This window comes from Tursiops truncatus, chromosome 19 (assembly GCF_011762595.2).
Source record: "Tursiops truncatus isolate mTurTru1 chromosome 19, mTurTru1.mat.Y, whole genome shotgun sequence".
In the NCBI taxonomy this organism is placed as follows: domain Eukaryota; kingdom Metazoa; phylum Chordata; class Mammalia; order Artiodactyla; family Delphinidae; genus Tursiops; species Tursiops truncatus.
The window spans coordinates 43792342-43813208 of NC_047052.1; the positions used below are offsets into that span (position 1 = coordinate 43792342).

General features: G+C 39.8%; 1 protein-coding gene across 21 annotated transcripts in view; it reads left to right on the forward strand.

The window, feature by feature from the left end:
• Positions 1–1925: 1925 nt before the first annotated feature.
• The window catches only part of ZFP14 (ZFP14 zinc finger protein), a 35667-nt gene continuing 16725 nt past the window's right edge, over positions 1926–20867 (forward strand). For 2 of the 21 annotated variants that reach the window (XM_073796554.1, XM_073796547.1), the window contains exon 1: positions 14431–16575. Coding sequence is in view for 20 of the 21 variants with exons in the window: in XM_073796547.1 (XP_073652648.1) it covers positions 16497–16575 (79 nt within the window). In the remaining variant the exon portion in view is untranslated. The other 19 variants (XM_073796536.1, XM_019941206.3, XM_073796541.1 and 16 more) reach the window with 19 other exon arrangements.

Below are 20867 nucleotides of genomic sequence, written 5' to 3' on the forward strand. Positions count from 1 at the left end.
TATGAATAATGCTGACTTAATCAGAAACAATAAAAGCCAAAAGACAATGGAATAACATCTTTAAAGTATTAAAGAAAAAAATGTGAATTCAGAATTCTATCCCCAGAGAAAAATATCCTTTTAAAATGAAGATGAAATGAAGATATTTTCAGATAAATGAAGATTTATATCATAACCAGTAGAACTGTAGTATAGAAAACACTAGAGGGAGTTCTTCAGGTTGAAGGGAATTGACATTGGATGATACAGAAAGGAAAGACCAACAGGTAGGAAAGAAGAGTATCAGAAATGGAAAATATGTGGGTAACTATAAAATTTGTTTTCTTTCCTAAATGTTATTAAAATATATGACTGTTTAAAGCAAAATAATGTAACATGGTACGGTGAATTTTATAAGGTATGTAGTTGAAATGACAACAGTAGGACAAAGAATAAAAAGTTCAGGGGCTTCCCTGGTGATCCAGTGGTTGAGACTCCATGCTTCCCCTATGGGGTGTGGGTTCAATCCCTGGTTGGGGAACTAAGATCGTCATGCCCCATAGTGTGGCCAAAAAAAAAAAAAAAAGAATGAGGAGTGCAAATGAAATGATATTGTTACAGGTTCTTATATTTTACATGAAGTGGTATGATATTAATTCTAGTGTAAACTATATTAAAGATGCATATTTAATCCCTGGAGCAACCTCTAACAAGATGCATAGAGGTATAGCTGAAGAGCCAACAGAATTCAAATATACCAGAAAAAATTAATCAACCCCCTCAAAAAAAAGCAGGAAAGGAGAAATAGTTAATTTTTTTAAATGTGGCAAATAGAAATCAACAAAACAGTAAACATAAATCCAAACAAATTAATAATTACATCAATATAAATTGATTACATATTTCAGTGAAAAGCCCCAAGACTGCCACACTGGATAAAAAATGTGAAACCCAAACTACATGCTATCTGCCAGAAATGTATATTAAATGTAATCACAGGGGCTTACCTGGTGGCGCAGTGGTTGAGAGTCCGCCTGCCGATGCAGGGGACACGGGTTCGTGCCCCAGTCCGGGAGGATCCCACGTGCCGCGGAGCGGCTAGGCCCGTGAGCCATGGCCGCTGAGCCTGCGCGTCCGGAGCCTGTGCTCCGCAACGGAAGAGGCCACAACAGTGAGAGGCCCGCGTCCCGAAAAAAAAAAAAAAAAAAAAAATGTAATCACAGATAGGTTCAAGGGAAAAAGGTAGAACAAGATATACTTGTGCACACAGTAAGCACAAGCAAACTAGAGTGACTCTACTAATATTAGATAAAACAGATGTCAAGACAAGAGACAGAGGCACAGGGATATCGGCTCGGTGCTTTGTGACCGCCTGGAGGGGTGGCATAGGTAGGGTGGGAGGGAGGGAGACGCAAGAGGGACGAGATATGGGAACATATGTATAACTGATTCACTTTGTTATAAAGCAGAAACTAACACCATTGTAAAGAAATTATACCCCAATAAAGATGTTAAAAAAAAAAAAGACAAGAGACAGAGAAATGTTTCATAATAGAAGGGTCAATTCATTGGGGAGAAACAATCATAAATGTGCGTATGCTATAATAACAGCTTCAAAATACATGATGCAAAAACTGAATGAACTAAAGGTAGAAATAGACAAATCCACAATCGCAGTTTTCATGTATCTCCTACTTCATACATATTTTGCTGTTCGAAAAATGAGATTTAAGATTAGCCTAGATATTTTCAGATAACTTCTAAAGTTTTTTGAGAGGAGAAAAATCCTTCCATCTATGAACTAATACATAAAATCCAAGTCCGGAGGTCCACCGCCCGCTCCCGCCCCAATCGCTCGCACCTGCGCTTGCGCATTCCTCTCAGCCCGTTGGGGCGAGGACCCGGCCCTCCCTACCGGGACTACATTTCCCACAAGCCTCTGCACCTAGTTTCCTTCCGGCTTCCTTGCTGGTGTCGGCTCGGAGAGGTGAGTTGGTCTTGTGCATTGAGGAAATGGGCACGGGGGCGGCGCGGGGGCGGCGCGGCCCTCTGTGTGCACTGGGCTGAAGTGACTGTGTAGTTTGTGACGCTGACTGGACACTGGGCACCCTGGTGCGTCCTCTGTCCTCCTGCTTCAGGGCCGCACAGTTGCAGCGGCCCAGAATGGCTCCGAGTTAGATTTATGAACCTCACAGTGAAGGCCCCTAACAAAAAGACGCAGAACAACAGCTCTCAGAACCACAGCTTAGCCAGAGCTCCCTCCCAAGGCAGCTTTTGAGAACTCGGAGACGTATTCCAGCCCTGGTCTTTGTACTCTGGCCATTCTCACCCAGAAGGGTCAGCTTCTCCCCAGGCTCCCTCTTACTTCCATCGGGTTATGTGTGTGGTGGATGGCGGGAGCAAATGTGGTAGCGGGGGTGTGTCCTTAATCTGGACAGGCTGAGCTCCGAAAAAGGCGCAATGTGTCTAGATTCCCGTCTCCGTCCCCCAACCTGCTGATCTTTAGGAATGGAGTCAGAAAGGAGAAAATAATTATGTATATACAATTATATATGTGTGTGTGTGTATATATATGTATATAATTATATATAAGTTTATGTTTCCTCTTTGTTCCATGAAATGTAATTTTTATTTTTTTCTAGACGTGGGGACGTTTGCTTCTCCTGTGAAAGAGTGAAAAATCAGGTCGGACTGAAAAAAGATAAAGCGGCCCTGCCATTAATCTGGATGGGAGAGGATAGACAGATAAAGCAAGCTGCAGAGTTAATAGAAAACATTATTTCTGCCCAGGTCATGCAGCAGTTGTAAAATGCCATAAAGACTCCCTTTTTGAGAGCTTATAGCTTTCTTACCAGTGTTGCCCCAGACCTGCCTTGCTGATTTTATTTTATCACTGGGGATACCCAGTTACTAAATTACCCTCACTTCACTTTCTAGCACTTAATCTCCAATTAATCCCTGCCGCTCCTATTCTCACCTCAGAAGCAGCAGTCACTGAAGTATGGTTCCCCACTTCTTCAGAATCCTTCAGCTGGAATTCAGCTCTTTACAAAAGAGCTTTTCTTATCCCTCTCCTCCATCACATTCCAGCCATTCCTGTAGAATTTCCTCCCTCTCTTGAGTCAATAAATCTTATTTTGTTGGACTGTACAGAATTGTTACAGGTAGTCTTCAGTTGGTTAGGCTTTAATACCGGAATATCCTATCCATTGGCGTGGTACTTTGTTCTTCCTTCCCAGTGAATGGTGGAGAGGATGAGGGTAGAGTCCCCCCCACCTCCACCAAGGGTATCCTCTCCTCTCCAGTGGCTATTCAGATGAACATTTGGCAGTCATTTAATTCCACCTGTGAGCTGCTGCTTTCTAATAGTTTGAATGGTCTGCAGGTAAACCTCATGCAGGGAGGCTAACTGTAGAGCTTTATTTATTTTTTGTGTGTGTATGGTACGCGGGCCTCTGCTGTGGCCGCTCCCGCTGCGGAGCACAGGCTCCGGACGTGAAGGCTCAGCGGCCACGGCTCACGGTCACAGCCGCTCCACGGCACGCGGGATCCTCCCGGACTGGGGCACGAACCCGTGTCCCCAGCATCGGCAGGCGGACCCCCAACCACCGCGCCACCAGGGAAGCCCAGAGCTTTATTTTAGGCTGTGATTTATTATGATTTATTTATTACAGTTTAGTTGGAATCATACACTAGGTGTTTTGATCTTTTCCACTGCCCTGAGGTCAAAAGCAGGAAAAGATAGGAGATGGTTTGATTGGTGACAGGGTCTTATGCTTTTGAAGCTTTTAGGAGTGGTAAGGTGATAGATTTTTAACAGAGAGCTCTGTGTTAACAAGACAAGAGATTACTAGTGGGAGGGAAGGGAAACATCAGTAGAAATTTGAAAATTGGTTTGAGGTTTTTGACGGCATGAGTTTGTTTCAGGCCACATATTTATGTGGTCTTATGACAGGCAGTTTAGTATAGTTGCAATATGGGTTATGGAGCCAAATTATCAGGGTGCTAACCCTAATCCTTCACCCTTAGAGCTGGGTGAAGTTGGGGCAATTTATTTCATCTCTTTGTGCCACAGTTCCTTCATCTGTAAAAAGAGGATAATAATAGAACCTACTGTGTAGGGTTGCTAAGAATAGGTGAATTAATATATGTAAGGTCCTCAGATAATGCTTGATACATAAGTACTCAGTAGATTTCGTTGATATTATTAAAGTGTGATCCATGTTTTTCCTCATCACCCAGATCCAAAAATTATGAGGATTTTGCCATGTATGCTTCATCCACATACCCTCCCTTTGTAAATTGTTGTTAATCAAGAGGAATTGCCTATCAGTCTGAAGCTCTGAAATTTATTAGCATTCTCAGGAAGAGCGGGGCTGAGAAGCTCAAACTTTTTGTGGAAGAAAAAAGAAAGCTCAGAAGAGAATTTTCTTTAATAACTGTGGGAAGAAGTATGTAGTATTCTTCATCTTCAGTGATATAGCTGACGTTTATTAAATGTTTATTTGCTACTTTAGTGTGTTATTATATGTAGTGTCTTATTTAATACTCATAACAATGCTTTGGGATAGAATCTATAGTTATCACCATTTTATATGGGAGGAATCTAAGGCTGAAAAGTTAAGTAACATATCCAAGGTAACACACTTAATAACTGTCAGAGCTGAGATTTATATCTTGGAAGTTTGACAGAAAAGCCTATGTTAGTAATTACAACAGTATACCAAATCTCATCATCACATCTACTTGAACAAATCCTTCCCACCTTACTCAGTAATCCATCATGAGGGGGGTGATATTAAGGTGATGACAGCAAGCACTGTCAAGTTATGTCCAGATTATAGCTGTGAGGTCTCTGTAAAAGGAGGATTTCATACAGTAAGATTTATGCCTTACAATTTTTATTTTAATGATGTTACATGCAAGGTTAGAAAAATAGGACAAGAAGATCTAATAGCAGTTGGAGGGCTTCATAGGCATCTTAGCCCAAAGGATTGGTTCAGAAGCAAAAGAAACCCATTTGTCAGGACGCTGTGAAAGGAAGCAGCCATGAGACTGCCATCAGTGCCTAAAAGATATGAGAGACTTCGTCATCCTTTTCTAGGTAGTACTCTAACATATGGGTAAATTAAATCATGGAGTTGGTTCATGATTAAATCATGAATTAGACGCTGAAGTAAAGAAGAAGAGCCACTCAGGAAAAACAACAGCTGTTTTTAGAGTATCCTGAACTTTTTTCTTCAACAGAAGACTGGAAGAAAACTTGAATTGGGAAAGTCTTTCCCTTCTTTGGAGTATTTGCATACTTTAGGGTCACACTGTGTTTAATATGGTGGTGAGTGTTGTGAGCTACAACTGTAAACATTTTAACTGGTCCTTCTAGGCATACATGTGATTTTTTTTTTTTCTGTCAAAATAGTTTAAGGCCACACATGCTGGGATTTTTTGTATTTAACATATTGGCTTTACCCATTTCATCAAAGTTAGGGCAACATCATCACTTTTTACTCTTTGCATGGTTTTCAGTGGTATAGATGCACTACAGTTTTTTTGTGTTTTTTTTTTTTAATTTATTTTTTTATTTTTGCTGTGTTGGGTCTTCGTTTCTGTGCGAGGGCTTTCTCTAGTTGCGGCAAGCGGGGGCCCCTCTTCATCGCGGTGCGCGGCCCTCTCACTATCGCGGCCTTAAGCACAGGCTCCAGACGCGCAGGCTCAGTAGTTGTGGCTCACGGGCCTAGTTGCTCCGCGGCATGTGGGATCCTCCCAGACCAGGGCTCGAACCCGTGTTCCCTGCATTAGCAGGCAGATTCTCAACCACTGCACCACCAGGTTAGCCCCCTGGCAGGAGTTCTTTAGACCCAACCAAGTTGTCAGTTACTTGCCACGCAGTCTTAATTTGGATGTTTGGTGGTCGTCTGGGTGGATCTTTTCAAGTCCAAAGAGATAGAGCAATAGGAGAATGAGAAAGACTGAGGGGGAAAAGCCTTGGCCTCAGTGCGCTTCTTCACGGCCAGAGAACTGGTCTCTGCCAGATCCTGCAGTCGACGTCAGCTGCCACTTAACGGGCTACTTGAATCTACATGGCTCAGGATGAGTCCCAGCCACCCTTCAGAGGGGAGCCATAGCCCAGTAGGCGGATCAAGATTATGGCCTTTGAGGCCCTGCATTGGGTGCCAGAAAAGATGTTGCAGGAAAGAGAGTGGGGTGTGAGAGGATGGTCACATCCCAAGTCATGTCTGAGTCCCTGGGATGGCCGCCAAGTGTGTGTTCTTGGCTTTGTGCAGGCAAGAATTCAAGAGCAAGACATAGTAAAGTGAAAGAAGGTTTATTCAGGGAGATACACACTTCATAGACAGAGTGTGGGCCATCTTGGAAGGCAAGAGGCCACACTACAGTTTATTTAATCATTCCCCAGTTTAATTATTTTCAGCTTTTATTCATTATAAACCAAATCTGTTCACACATCTCTGCAAACATCTCTATGTACATGTGCAAATAGTTCCTTTAGTCCCAGAAGTGGAGTTTCTGGTTTACAGCGTTATGGGGTTTAAATGCTGTTTCACACAGTTCTAAATTTGGACCAACCTAGTGTGCTGTGACCTTGCTAATATCATCAGTCTTTAGATCTTTTAGCTCTCCCAATCCAGTCGCTGTAAAGAGGTATTTTTTGGTTGCTTTAAACACATTTTGTTAATTAGAGTGAGGTCTAGTATCTTTTGAAAGGTTATTTCTATTTTTTAGTGAATTGCCCTTGCTCAGGTTTCTCTCAGTGAAGTAGAAATTCTACCCTTCAGAGGCAAAAACCAAAGTTGAAAGATGGCTTTTTAGTTAGAGAAATGTGGACTCAAAACAAAGCTCTGCCACTTAATAACTGAATCTGGGCAAATGATCTGACCCCTGAGCATCAGTTTTCTGAACTATGGAAAGGAGAGAGGAACTACTTTGCAGAACAATGCTGAGTGATGTACCTAAAGCAGCCATCACAAGAAATTTCTCAATGAATGTTTGTTGTTGACTAACTGCAACAATCATGAATCCTCTACTGAAAGAGGGGGTGGAAAAGGACGTCATGGTGTGAGAGGTTCTGACTGGGAAACAGAGTAGTGAGTTGTCCGGGCTGGGGAAAGACCAGTGCAGCTTTACAGTGTCAGGAGCTGCCAGGCCCGATCTGTGTGGTTTTCAGTCTTTGTGTTTAGGAGGTTCAGGCAGGATCCTGGGGCTCATAGGAGGCTCTGTGTGGATGGTGTGGCCCTTTCTCAGCCCTGAAAAAATTGTACTGGAAAGGGGAGATGCTGCTCAGGACAAGTCTGAGGAATCCAGTGTCAGGACCAGATCCACACTGCCAGATGGGGAACTGGATAGAAATCCTCCCGCTAAAGTATCTGGGCTCTGTACAAAGATCATTATTGTTTAGCTGAGTTTTGTCAGGGCTTGGATTTCTTCAGACTCCCTATACTCTCCTCCAGTTGGGTATGAGAGCAATGTGGGTATAATGGTGAAGAGTAGTTTGGAAGCAGGAATGGAAGAGAAAAAAAGCTCATACTAACATAAGTCATTTTGGGAGCTCTGAGGCACATCTGGTTTCATGGCTGCTTTTTCTTCTTCCAGATCTGGCTTATCTGGACTCTAGTTCTCGAACAGAGAAATCTTGAAAAGGACTGACCGGTTCTTGCAGTTGGAAACAATGGCCCATGTAAGTTGGTGTTTCTTCTTCATTTTTGAAATATTGCCAATTTCTAGGCCATGTTTCAGGATAAGGAATATTATCCTGAAACTTCCTATTTAACAGAATTCCATCCAAGAACCCACTCTAGTTCCTCTCATTCCTGTCAGAGTTAGGGACAAATAGCCCAGTGTCCCCTATGTGCCCCCTTCCCTTTTTTCCACTAATGTGGACCATCTCCTATCTACAGAATCTTCTGTCAAGAGTCATCAAGGAGCAAAAGTGAAATGCCTTGAGAAGAATGTGGGTATTCTCTGCAGAATGTCCCCCCGTTAACATTTTTGATTTTAGCTTTTGATTTTAATACCTAAACTTCAGAGAAAGCATATTTCTCTGAATTACAGTGATTTGGGGCCTAGTTTTATATGGGAAAAATTGACATCCCCGATACACAATTTGACATCTTTTAAAAGTTTTTTTAACTTTGTATTGCTGTATAACGTACATAGAGAATAGTGCACAAATCAGAAGTGTGCAGCTGAATGAATTTTCATAAATTGAGTATATCTATGCTATCAGCACTCAGGTCAAGAAAGAGAATATTACTAGCATTCACGTGTCCCCCTTTCAGTCACTTTCTACCTACGCAGTCCAAATGTAACCAAATGTAATCCTGACTTTGAACACCATACAATAATGTTGCCTATTTTTAGAACTTTATGTAAGTGAAATTTTATAGTTCAATGTAACTTTTTTTAAAACAGAAAACAATGTGTAGGAAGTCTTGCTATATTCCAAATACAATTGCTGGATCATCAGAACCATCTGCAGATGTTTTGAAATGCATGCAGATATCATTAAAGGGGATGTGTATAAGTGGTACTGCTGGTGATAAGGCAGGCCTCAGAGCATCATACAGAGTGTGAGCCAGGCCTGCCATTATGTTCTCCTTGGAAGCGCATTTGCAAAGTGCACTTCACATGTAACCCCTGTTTTTGTCATTTTGTAAAATGAGTTCCTAAGAAGTTGGAAAAGTATTGAAGAAACTTGTAGAGAAAGAAGCAAAGCAAGTGAGAAAAAAAAATTTGGTAAGAGACAGTGAAAGTACTAAAGCCAGAGATATCATGTGTGCACTGACCCACGTGTACTCTAATTCTGTCCTGGGGGAAATGTGAAGCTAGTTGGAGGGTTGGAATTGATATATAATGCAGTATAATTCTTTGCTTTAAAGTGATGGGAAAATAGGCACCCACACAAAATGGTGGGAAAATAGTGTTAGAATGTCTTGATTTTCAAGAATGGATTATTAATATTAAATGGGAGATCCCTGTTTTGAACACTCCTTGATGATCTTGTGGTTTGATGAAAGAGAGAATTTGGTCTTATTTGACTGCTTATAGGGAAAACTCCAAACTTCTCCACAGACCTGAATTTTTTAAGTACATAAGATGAGATTTAGTATTGGCTGGTCTTAGTCCTTGTATGCGTTGAGATCTTATGGTATGTAAGGCTTTTAGGATTGGGTGGATAAGGTAGGGAGATGATTGCGACCTTGTATTGTGAGGCCTAAAAGTTCATATTGCTGCCTTGATATATTATCAGACCTAACCAAGAGTTCGCTGCTCTCCCCAGATGTGGCCCCCATGCGATGGAAAAGACTCTTTACCTGGCTAGTTTCCCTATCAGCTAGACCAGCTAAACCCCTCTTAGTCTTCAACCTAATAGGTTTCACCTCCTCGCCAGCCCACAGAATTATTCAAACAAGCTCATCACATCCTCCTGCATTGGCCAGGGACCCCTCATCCTCTTTTTACTATAAAGCCTGCCTCCCACAGATCCTGCTTGTTCACCTTATTCCTGAGTGCAACCCCTGTGTGGCCCTGCATGATGTGTGGTGTCTTCCTCTCCCGGGCTGTGAGTATATGTGACTAATAACCTGCTGTCAGTCTCATCTGTCAGGTGTCGGATATTCAGTCATCTCATACCATTTAGGGTGAGGGATCCCTCCTTCAGCAATGGGGTGAGTAGGAGGTGATTGGAACAGAACTGCAAACAGAGAGGAAGAATCATCTCCAGGAACCCCTGAGAGAAGGATAATAGGAGCAGAGTCCATCGTGTAGTTTTACAGGATGTGCTGGTTTAGAGCAGGGTTTCTCAACCTTGGAACTACACTTGACCTTTGAACAACGCAGGGATTAGGGACGCTGATCCTTTGTGCAGTTGAAAATCTGGCCCTCTGTATATGCCGTTCCTCCATATCTGGAATTCCTCATCATATGCAGTTCTGCATCCACAGATTCAACCAACCAAGAATTGCATAATACTGTAGTATTTACTATTGAAAAAAATATACATATAACTGGTACCACGCAGTTCAAATCTGTGTTGTTCAAGTTTCAACTGTATTAATATTTTGAGCCAGAGAATATTTTATTGTGGGGGATTGTCCTCTGCATTGTAGGATGTTTAACAGTATCCCTGGCCTCTACCAGTTAGACACTTCTAACACTCACACCCCTTCACCCTAGTTGTGCCTATCAAAATTGTCTCCAGACATGGCCAGATGTCTTCTGGGAAGTAAAATCACTCCTCATTGAAAACCACTGGTCCAGGGTGATACGTTTACCATTCGGTATCCTCTAACTCAGGAATGAGGAAAGATGTTCAGTGAGGGATGATGGATGATAAATAGTAAGAAGATCATCCAGATGCATAAGTAATAGATAAAGTAGAATGTGAGAGTTGAGGAAGATTTTTGAGACTGTATTGAATCCAGACATCTAAAGAGAGAGGAAAAAAAGATTGGATTTAATACATTTGAAATGTGGACTGCCATGTAGCAAATTTTTAAAAATTTACTAAAGAATTGGTCGTAACAGGGAAGATGCTTATAATAAAATGTGACTTTATGGTGAACTTGAGTCTATTTTCTTAGAGATTTCATAGTACATTTCATTTTTATCAATGTTTTTTCATGATCAGTAAAGGGGAAAGAAGGTAGAAGACCTCATATTTCATAAGAATTTGTGGTGGAGATGCAGCTTGCAGAGGGTTTGTGTGCACTGTTTCATTTAATTGGAACTTCTTTTGGTTATTTTATTCCTTTCCAGATATTTTTGGGTAAAAATTTAATCTTATTTGCACTCACAGGACTGTTCAAGGCATGTAGCACTATGCTTCAGTGATACTAATTTTCTTACTGTCCTTACACATGTCATAAATTTGCTTGCTGTGTGCTCCCTCCCTCTCTGCAATGCAATCATTGATCCCTCTTTCCATTTAAAAAATATTTCATTTATTTTCACAAGTTATCCATGAGTTTTATTTTTTCAGGGTTCAGTGACATTCAGAGATGTGGCCATAGACTTCTCACAGGAAGAATGGGAATTCCTGGACTCAGCTCAGAGGGACTTATATAGGGATGTCATGTGGGAGAATTATAGCAACTTCATCTCACTAGGTAAGGCTATTTATCCCCAATTATACTGGCTTTCTCTTCTGTCAATATCAGGACTATGTTTTGAGAAACTAGATAAAATTTTTCTCTCTGTTCCAAAGGAATGGTTCAAGCTTTTTTAGGTTGGAAGTAGGCCCCTCCTTTTAACACTTCACCACTCTCAGGTTCAGCAGGCTAGGTCCTTCAGACTTTCCAGGCTCTGTTGTTTCCATGTTTCCTTAGTATTCAAGGGGCTGGGTTTGAATTCTGGGTTTTTTACAACAGACGCATTCTCCAAGAAACCAGGCTCGGAATTGATGTAGATGCTTAACCCTCCTTTATTATCCACCTGCAAAGAGAATACCTAGACTCAGGGATTCTGAGTCTCTTTAAAAATCAGAGGAGCCTGTAGAACTTACATAGTATGAGGTGGATCCACAAAGTTCATCTAAAACTCAAGTAAGTGCATTCTGTTTCCTATAACAGACATATTCAGTTCTACTTGCTTTGTCGTAGAAAGTTAAAGTCTAAGAACTTTGCATTCAACATTAAATGAATATCTTAATAAGAATCTGAGGATGTCTGAGGAAGCTTCTTATTCTCTCAGCAAATTGATAACAATAAAAGTTAATAGCTAGTATACACACATATTATGTGTATATATACATATAACTGCATATACTTACATACTATTCTGAGCATTGTATGTTATTAATTAATCCTCACAACAACTCTATGAGAAATATGCTATTATTATCCTTATTTCAGATGAGAAAATTTAGGCACAAAATGTTAATAATTTGCAGAGGTAACATAGCAACAAAGGCAGGATATGAACCCATGCAGTCTGGATCCATATTCTGTGTTTTCAACTATTACAAAAGACTGCCTCTCAACAGAGCTTGTATGAGGTATGAGTTTAAATTGTTTTAAGGCCTGTTCTTACGCATCTGGTGTCTACTCCTTGTGGTCCTGAGGTTACCCTAGTATGAGTGTTCTTCAACTACCTGGCATTTCTTTGCTCTTAGGCTTTATAAAGTACCATTTTGATCTATCGTTTATTATAAATTTAACCAAATCTGAACCTAAGGACTTTGGGGCTTATAATTTCATGTCACATTATCTTTTAAGCAGGACCTTCCATTTCTAAACCAGATGTGACTACCTTATTGGATGAAGGGAAGGAGCCCTGGATGGTTGTAAGGGAAGGGACAAGAAGACATCACCCTGGTGAGTGAGGGCTTAGCAGGCATGGGGAAGTCATTACTGTATGTAATAGCCAAGTATGTTAGAGTAGAGACATACCCTCGAGATGTTACACATCTCTCTTCAAAAGCACATAGCCTGTGGAGAAAAGGCCTGAGACCTAGGAAGCAAATTAAAATCTTTAACCTTTGGGCTAGCAAATTAATCTTTAATCTTTGGGCTAGCAAAGGAACTTCCTACTGGCCTCGATTACAACTCTCTGTTTCTTGTCTCATGTTTCTCTCCCACTTCAAAGAGAGAAACTGTTCTCAGTAGAAGGAAAAAAATGATAATAAATATGAGTTAAAATCAACAAAATAGAAAAAGAAAAAAAGTGAAAATTAATAAAGCTTAGAGTTGATTTCTTGAAAAGATCAACAAAATTGATAAACACCAGCTTGACTAATCAAGAAAGAAAGAGAGGCAATATAAATTACTAATACCAGGAATGAAAGAGAGGTTTTCACTTCACATTTTTACAGCCATTAAAAAAATAAGAGAGGCTTCCCTGATAGCACAGTGGTTGAGAGTCCGCCTGCCGATGCAGGGGACACGGGTTCGTGCCCCGGTCCTGGAGATGCCACGGAGCTGCTGGGCCTGTGAGCCATGGCCACTGAGCCTGCGCATCCGGACCCTGTGCTCTGCGACGGGAGAGGCCACAACAGTGAGAGGCCCGTGTACTGCAAAAAAAAAAAAAAAAAGAGGATACCATGAATAACTTTATGTCAGTAAATTTGACAAATTTAATGAAATGGAAAAAATCCGTGAAAAATGTAGCTTACCAGACCTGACACAAGAGAAAAAAGAAAATATAAATAACTTCATATCTGCTGAAATAATTGAATCCATTATCAGAAGTCTTTCCAGAAAGAAAATGCTAGGCCCAAATGGTTTCACTGGTGAATTCTATTAAATATTTAAGGAAGAAATATTACAGTATTACACAAATTCCTTCAGAAAAAGAAAGAACTCCTTCCAATTCATTTTATGAGACTACTATAACTCTTTTACTAAGTTCATGAAGGATATAAGTCTATAATTTTTTTCCCTTTGGTAATTTCTATCCTTTGTGAATGTAGATGTAAAATGTTTAAAAAATATCAGGAAATTAAATCCAGCAATATATAAAAATGATGACCAAGTAGGGTTTATCCCAGGAAAACCCTATCTTGGTTTAACATTAAAAAATTAATCAGTGTAATTTAACATATTAACAGAAATGTGAGAAACCATGTGATCATCTCCATAGATGTAAAAATAGCATATGACAAAATTCAACATCCATTCATAATAAAAATTCTCAGGAAACTAGAAACTGAGGGGAGCTTCCTCAATCTGATAAGGGACATCTGCTGAAAAAATACTACATCATAAACTTCATCATACTTGATTGAAGAGTTTCCCCCAAGATTGTGAGCAAGGCAAGGATGCCCAGTCTCCCCAATTCTACTTAACATTGTATTGAAGGTTCTAGCATTGCAATAAGGCAAGAAAAAGAGATAAGAGATATTGTAAAGATCAGAAATGAAGAAGTAAAACTATTTGGAGATGGCATAATTATATACTTAGAAAATTGTAAGGAATCAAAATAACAGATACTCAAAGCAATACTTGAAGATCACAGTAAGATCACAGGATACAAGGTTGAGCTACAAAAATCAATTGTGTTATTATAAACTAAGAGTGAAAAAAATTAGAAAATTAAAGTCAATTAAGAAAACTTAAAGTCAATTAAGTCAATTTACAGTAGTGTCAAAAAAACAAAATACTAAGGAATAAATTTGACAAAATGTGTAAAACCTCCATAATAAAAATGATGGAACATTGCTAAGAGAAATAAAAGAAGACCTAATGAATAGAAAGATACCATTTTTGGGATGGGGACTCGGTATTGTAAAAATGTCTATTGTATAGATTCAACACAATTCCAGTCATAATCCTAGGAACCTTTTTTTTTTTTTTTTTGTAGACATTAACAAGCTGATTCTAAAATTTATATGGAAAAGCAGTGGACTTAGCATGTCTAAAACAATCTTGAAAAAGGAAGAGCATATTATAGAACTTAGACTACATGACTTCAAGATACTTCAAGATATATTATAAAACTCTAATAATCAAGACATTATGGTGTTGGCTAAGGATCAACAAACAGAACAGAGACCCTAGATGTAGACCTCACATGCGCTTAAAGGGTCATTTACTTATTGACAAAGGCATCAAAGCATTCTAGTGGAGAAAGGAAAGACTTCAACAACTGATGCTGGAATAGCTGGAAAAAAATCTTGAACTCTGTCTCATTCCAAAATTAATTTGAGATGTATTTTAAACATAAATATAAAAACTAAACATTAAAAAATCTTAAAAGCCAAATATAAAAGCTAAGTATAAAAAATAAAATGAAAATTTAAGAACTAAGTATACATTTTATATATAAGAAATATAAAGCTTTTAGAGGAAAACATAGGGGAATGACTTGGTAGTAGGCAAAGGTTTCTTAGGAGAAAGCAATAACCATAAAAATTAAAAATTGATGTCACAATTTATCTAAATTAAAAACTTTGTCTCATCAAAATATACTAATAAAAAAATGAATAGGTGAGTCACAGACTGAGAGAAAATAGTAGTTAAAACAAAGGACCAGTATCCAGCCTCTACACTACAACTCAACAGTATAATGATGAACAACCCAATTAAAAAATGGGTAAAAGGTACATCCATACCATGGAATAATACTCACCAACAAAAAGGAATACATTATTAATACACACAACGACTTGGATGAACCTCAAGGAAATTATGCTGAGTGAGAAAATCCAATCACAGAAGGTTATATACTGTATGACTCTAATTGTCTAATATTTATGAAATAATAAAATTATAGAGATGGGAAATGGATTAGTGGTTGCCAGGGGTTAGGAACATAGGGAGGGGAGGAGATGGTTGGGCTATAAAGGAATAACACAAGGGAGTCTTGTGGTTATGATATAGTTGAGTATGTTCATTGTGGTAGTGGTTATGTAAGGCTATACATGTGATAAAATTGCATGGAACTATATACATACACATACGTGATGGCATGTATAACTGGTGAAATCTAAGTAAGCCCTATGGATTATACCAAGGGTAATTTCTTGGTTTGAATATTGTACTATAGTTTGTAAGATGTTAACATTGAAAGGGGCTGGGTGAAGCCTGCAGGAGACTTTCCTGTACATTTCTTTGCAACCTCCTGTGAATCTACAGTTATTTCAAAATAAAAAGTAAATAAAAATGTCCTGTTGGGAGTGATAGGTAAAAGATTTGACAAAGAGAGGAGCTACTCTTTTTTCTTGATCAATGACTACAATTCATCTATATCTAAATCTGTATTAGGCAGCTCAGGCTGCCATAAAAAAATACCATGGACTGAGTGACTTAGACAACAGAAATGTATTTCCTCCTAATTCTGGTCGCTAGAAGTCTGAGATTAACATTTTGTGCCTGATGAGGGCTCTCTTCCTGGCTTGCAGATGGCCCTGTTCTCACACTGTCCTCACATGGTGAAGAGAGAGAGCACAATCTCTCTCTTCCTCCTGTAAGACCACCAGTCCTATCCTATTCTACCCACCAGTCCTGTGAATTAGGACTCCATCCTTATTACTTCATTTAACCTTAATTGCCTCCTAAAAGCACTTTCTCCAAATACAGTCACATTGGGTGTCATGGCTTAAATGTATAATTTTGGAGGGACACAATTTGGTCCATAGCAATATCTATATGGGATCAAGTTTCTTTCCAGTCTGACTAATATATATGTATTTGCTTGCCTAAAAATATGTTGGTTCATTTATTCGGCAAATACTTGTGTGCCCAGTCTGAACCAAGCACTGTCCTAGACACCAGTAGGACAATTGTGAGCAAGAGTGGTAGTTCCCAGCAGTCTTGCTGTTTACATTTTAATAGGAGAAAGGACATTAAGTAAACAAGTAAATGAATAAACAATATTATATACTGACAAGTGTTATTAAGAAAAGTGAGAAGAAGAGGGATAGAAATTGGCAGGTGTAAACAGGTTTGTTTTAGGGTGGTTGGGGCTTTTTGAGAAGGTGATATTCGAGTGGAAACATGAAAAAAGAGCTCAAACCATATGAATATCTAAAGCAAGAAGCAAGAGCAGTCCTAATGGAACAGTAAATGCAGAGGTCTTGGGTCGGAGGAAAAAAGGCTTTGATGTTTGAGGAACAGCAAGAAGACCAGGATGATTACTCAAAAGGTAAGTGAAAAGTAGAGTGACAAGATGAAGTCAGTAAGTTAGGCAAGGGCTAAATCTTGTAAACGTTTGTATGTCATAGGGGAAGGCATGTGACTTTATTTTTATTTTTTGCCCTGTTGCACCGCTTGCCAGATCTCAGTTCCCCAACCAGGGATTGAACCCGGGCCACAGCAGTGAAAGCCTGAAATCCTAACCCCTAGGCCACCAGGGAACTCCTGGCATGTGATTTTGAAGTGTGATAGAAAGGCATTGGAGGTTTCTGAGCAGGGGAATGACATGAGCTGGTTTATTTTATAATTATCACTCTATGGAGAATAGATCGAATGGGGGCAAAATGGATAGTAGGAAGACCAGTTAGGAGGCTATTTCATTTGTCCCAGTGGAATATGGTAGTGGTTTTTAATTAATTAATTAATTTATATTTATGGCTGCATTGGGTCTTTGTTGTTGCATGTGGGCTTTCTCTAGTTGCAGCGAGTGGGGGCTACTCCTTGTTGCGGTGCACAGGCTTCTCATTGCAGTGGCCTCTCCTGTTGTGAAGCATGGGCTCCAGGCACGGGGGCTTCAGTAGTTGTGGCATGAGGGCTCAGTAGAAGTGGCTCGTAGGCTTTAGAGCGCAGGCTCAGTAGTTGTGACCCATGGGCTTAGTTGCTCCGTGGCATGTGGGATCTTCCCAGACCAGGGCTCGAACCCGTGTCCCCTGCATTGGCAGGTGGATTCTTAACCACTGTGCCACCAGGGAAGTCCCTGATAATGTTTTTGATTTGAATGGTACTGGTGGAATGACAGATATTAGGCTCATGGTGGGTTTGTCCAGAAGATACTGGGCTGCTCCTCTGTCTGGATCCTCTCCTCTTCTCACTGGAACTCCCGAACAACCTATACAAGGCTGCCCCCACAAGTGGATGTCCTCTTTACCCAGATTGGACTCCTCACACAGCCTCCTCCCCCCTATGTAGATAAGGAGCATCTTTGTCTTTTAATTGGTATATTTTATCCATCTACATTTAAGTAATTTTCTTATATATTTGGGCTTAAATCTACTGTCTTCCTAGTTTTTTCTGTTTATTCAACATGTCCTTTCTTCCTTTTTTCCATCTCCTGCCTATTTTTGGATTAATCAAGTATTTTTCTTTTTTTTTTTTTTTGCGGTATGCGGGCCTCTCACTGTTGTGGCCTCTCCCATTGCAGAGCACAGGCTCCGGACGCACAGGCTCAGCGGCCATGGCTCACGGGCCCAGCTGCTCTGCAGCATGTGGGATCTTCCCAGACCGGGGCACAAACCCGTGTCCCCTGCATCAGCAGGCGGGCTCTCAACCACTGCGCCACCAGGGAAGCCCTGTTAAAGCTATCTGTTAAAATTTTTTTTTTTTAATCTTTAGGCTCTGTTGTCAGGCAAAGGGATTTTTAAAAAAAATTTTTTTTTTTTTGGCTGCTCTGTGCAGCTTGCAGGATCTTAGTTCCCTAACCAGGGATTGAACCTGCACCCTTGGCAGTGAAAGCATGGAGTCCTAACCACTGGACTGCCAGGGAATTCCCATAAAGCTATCTGTTAAATTTTTAATTTTACTTATTGTAATTTTAAGTTATAAAAATTCTGTTTGAATATTTTTAATGAATTCTACCTCTGGTTAAATTCTCCATCTTCTATCTGTTTTCTTGGAATTTTTGAAAAATATTATTTATTTGGTTGTGTGGGGCCTTTGTTGTGGCAGGTGGGCTCCTTAGTTGTGGCTCGTGGGCTCCTTAGTTGCAGCATGTGGGCTCCTTAGTTGCGGCAGGCGGGCTCCTTAGTTGCAGCTCCAGGGCTCCTTAGTTGTGGCTCTAGGGCTCCTTACTTGCGGCTCCCCAGCTCCTTAGTTGTGGCATGTGGGCTCCTTAGTTGTGGCTCACCAGCTCATTAGTTGTGGCACACAGGCTCCTCAGTTTGGCATGTGAACTCTTAGTTGTGGCATGCATGTGGGATCTAGTTCCCTGGCTGGGGATTGAACCCAGGCCCCCTGCATTGGGAGTGCGGAGTCTTAGCCACTGTGCCACCAGGGAAGCCCCTGTTTTTTTGGAATATTAATCACAGTTTTGTAATAGCTTGGGTCTGTTTCTGTTGTCTGCTTAACCTCTTGGTTTTTTAGTCATTTTTCTCCAGTCTTTTATACCTGATTATTTATGGTCAAATTCTGGACATTGTGTTTGAAAATTTTTAGAGGCTCTGAAAGTTTCTGAACAATATGTTGTCTTTCTTCAGAGATGATTTAATTTGCCTCTGGTAGGCATACAGAGCATGGGCTGATCAACTTCATCCATTTAAGAATAGTCTGTTTACTGCCTGTTTGTAGCTCTTCTGGGGTCTCAGCTGAAAGTCTTGGATGATTATTAGGAAACTTCCTCTTTAGAGGGATCTGGACTCCAATTTCTGTCTCCCTAGCACTTTGAGACTGCCAAAATCTCTACTTGGACTTTTAGCCTTTTAGAAGTTACTTTCTGCTTAACTTCATGGCCTTGATTGATGCTCAGTTTGAGGGTCAGCAAATACCTCAGGGGAAATTCCATGCAGAGTGTTGGCTGAATTCAACATGTTTGCTTTCTCTCCAGGACGTTGGCTGTCCAGTCCTGGCTGCTTTGGTTGTTCATTAGTATCATCAAACAATTATTTTAATTAACCATTTCAGTTGTCTTGGGTGGGTTAGTCTAAAACTAGCTTCTCTGTCATAGTCAGAAACAGAAGTCTCCTTTCCCACCTCTTCTTATAGTATTTCTATATTTTAGAGTAAATAACATGTAAATTATGTTCTGTAACCCTAATCCTCACATTATTAACACACTTTGTTAAAATTAGTCATAGAGTTAAAAAGTTTCAATACTCATACCAATTGTTATGACATAGTTTTGATTTTCCTTCTTTCCAGATCTCTCTTTCTTTTCTTAATTTATTCTTTACTGAATTCCTCAAGAAAGGCTGATGGGTCCTAATGAAATTTACATATCTTCTACTTTACTTTATTCAAGTACATAATATTGTTATCAACAATGTTTCTTTATCATTTTATTTTGAATTATTGAATTTTATTTTATTTTTTTTATACAGTAGGTTCTTATTAGTCATCCATTTTATACACATCAGTGTATACATGTCAATCCCAATCTCCCAATTCATCACACCACCACCACCACACCCTGCCACTTCCCCCCTTGGTGTCCATACATTTGTTCTCTACATTTGTGTCTCAATTTCTGCCCTTCAAACCAGTTCATCTGTACCATTTTTCTAGGTTCCACATACATGCGTTAATATATTATATTTGGTTTTCTCTTTCTGACTTACTTCACTCTATGACAGTCTCTAGATCCATCCACGTCTCAACAGATGACCCAATTTCGTTCCTTTTTATGGCTGAGTAATATTCCATTGTATATATGTACCACATCTTTTTTATCCATTTGTCTGTTGATGAGCATTTAGGTTGCTTCCATGACCTGGCTATTGTAAATAGTGCTGCAATGAACATTGGGGTGCACATGTCTTTTTGAATTATGGTTTTCTCTGGGTATATGCTCAGTAGTGGGATTGCTGGATCATATGGTAATTCTATTTTTAGTTTTTAAAAGAACCTCCATACTGTTCTCCATAGTGGCTGTATCAATTTACATTCCCACCAACAGTGCAAGAGGGTTCCCTTTTCTCCACACCCTCTCCAGCATTTCTTGTTTGTAGGTTTTCTGACGATGTCCATTCCAACTGGTGTGAGGTGATACCTCATTGTAGTTTTGATTTGCATTTCTCTAATAATAGTGATGTTGAGCAGCTTTTCATGTGTCTCTTGGCCATCTGTATATCTTCTTTGGAGAAATGTCTATTTAGGTCTTCTGCCGAGTTTTGGATTGGGTTGTTTGTTTTTTTATTGTTGAGCTGCATGAGCTGTTTATGTATTTTGGAGATTAATCCTATGTCCATTGATTCATTTACAAATATCTTCTCCAATTTTGAGGGTTGTCTTTTCATCTTGTTTATTGTTTCCTTTGCTGTGCAAAAGCTTTGAAGTTTCATTAGGTCCCATTTGTTTATTTTTGTATTTATTTCCATTACTCTAGGAGGTGGATCAAAAAAAATCTTGTTGTGATTTATGTCAAAGAGTGTTCTTCCTGTGTTTTCCTCTAAGAGTTTTATACTGTCCGATCTTAGATTTAGGTCTGTAATCCATTTTGAGTTTATTTTTGTGTATGGTGTTAGGGAGTGTTCTAATTTCATTCTTTTAAATGTACCTGTCCAGTTTTACCAGCACCACTTATTGAAGAGA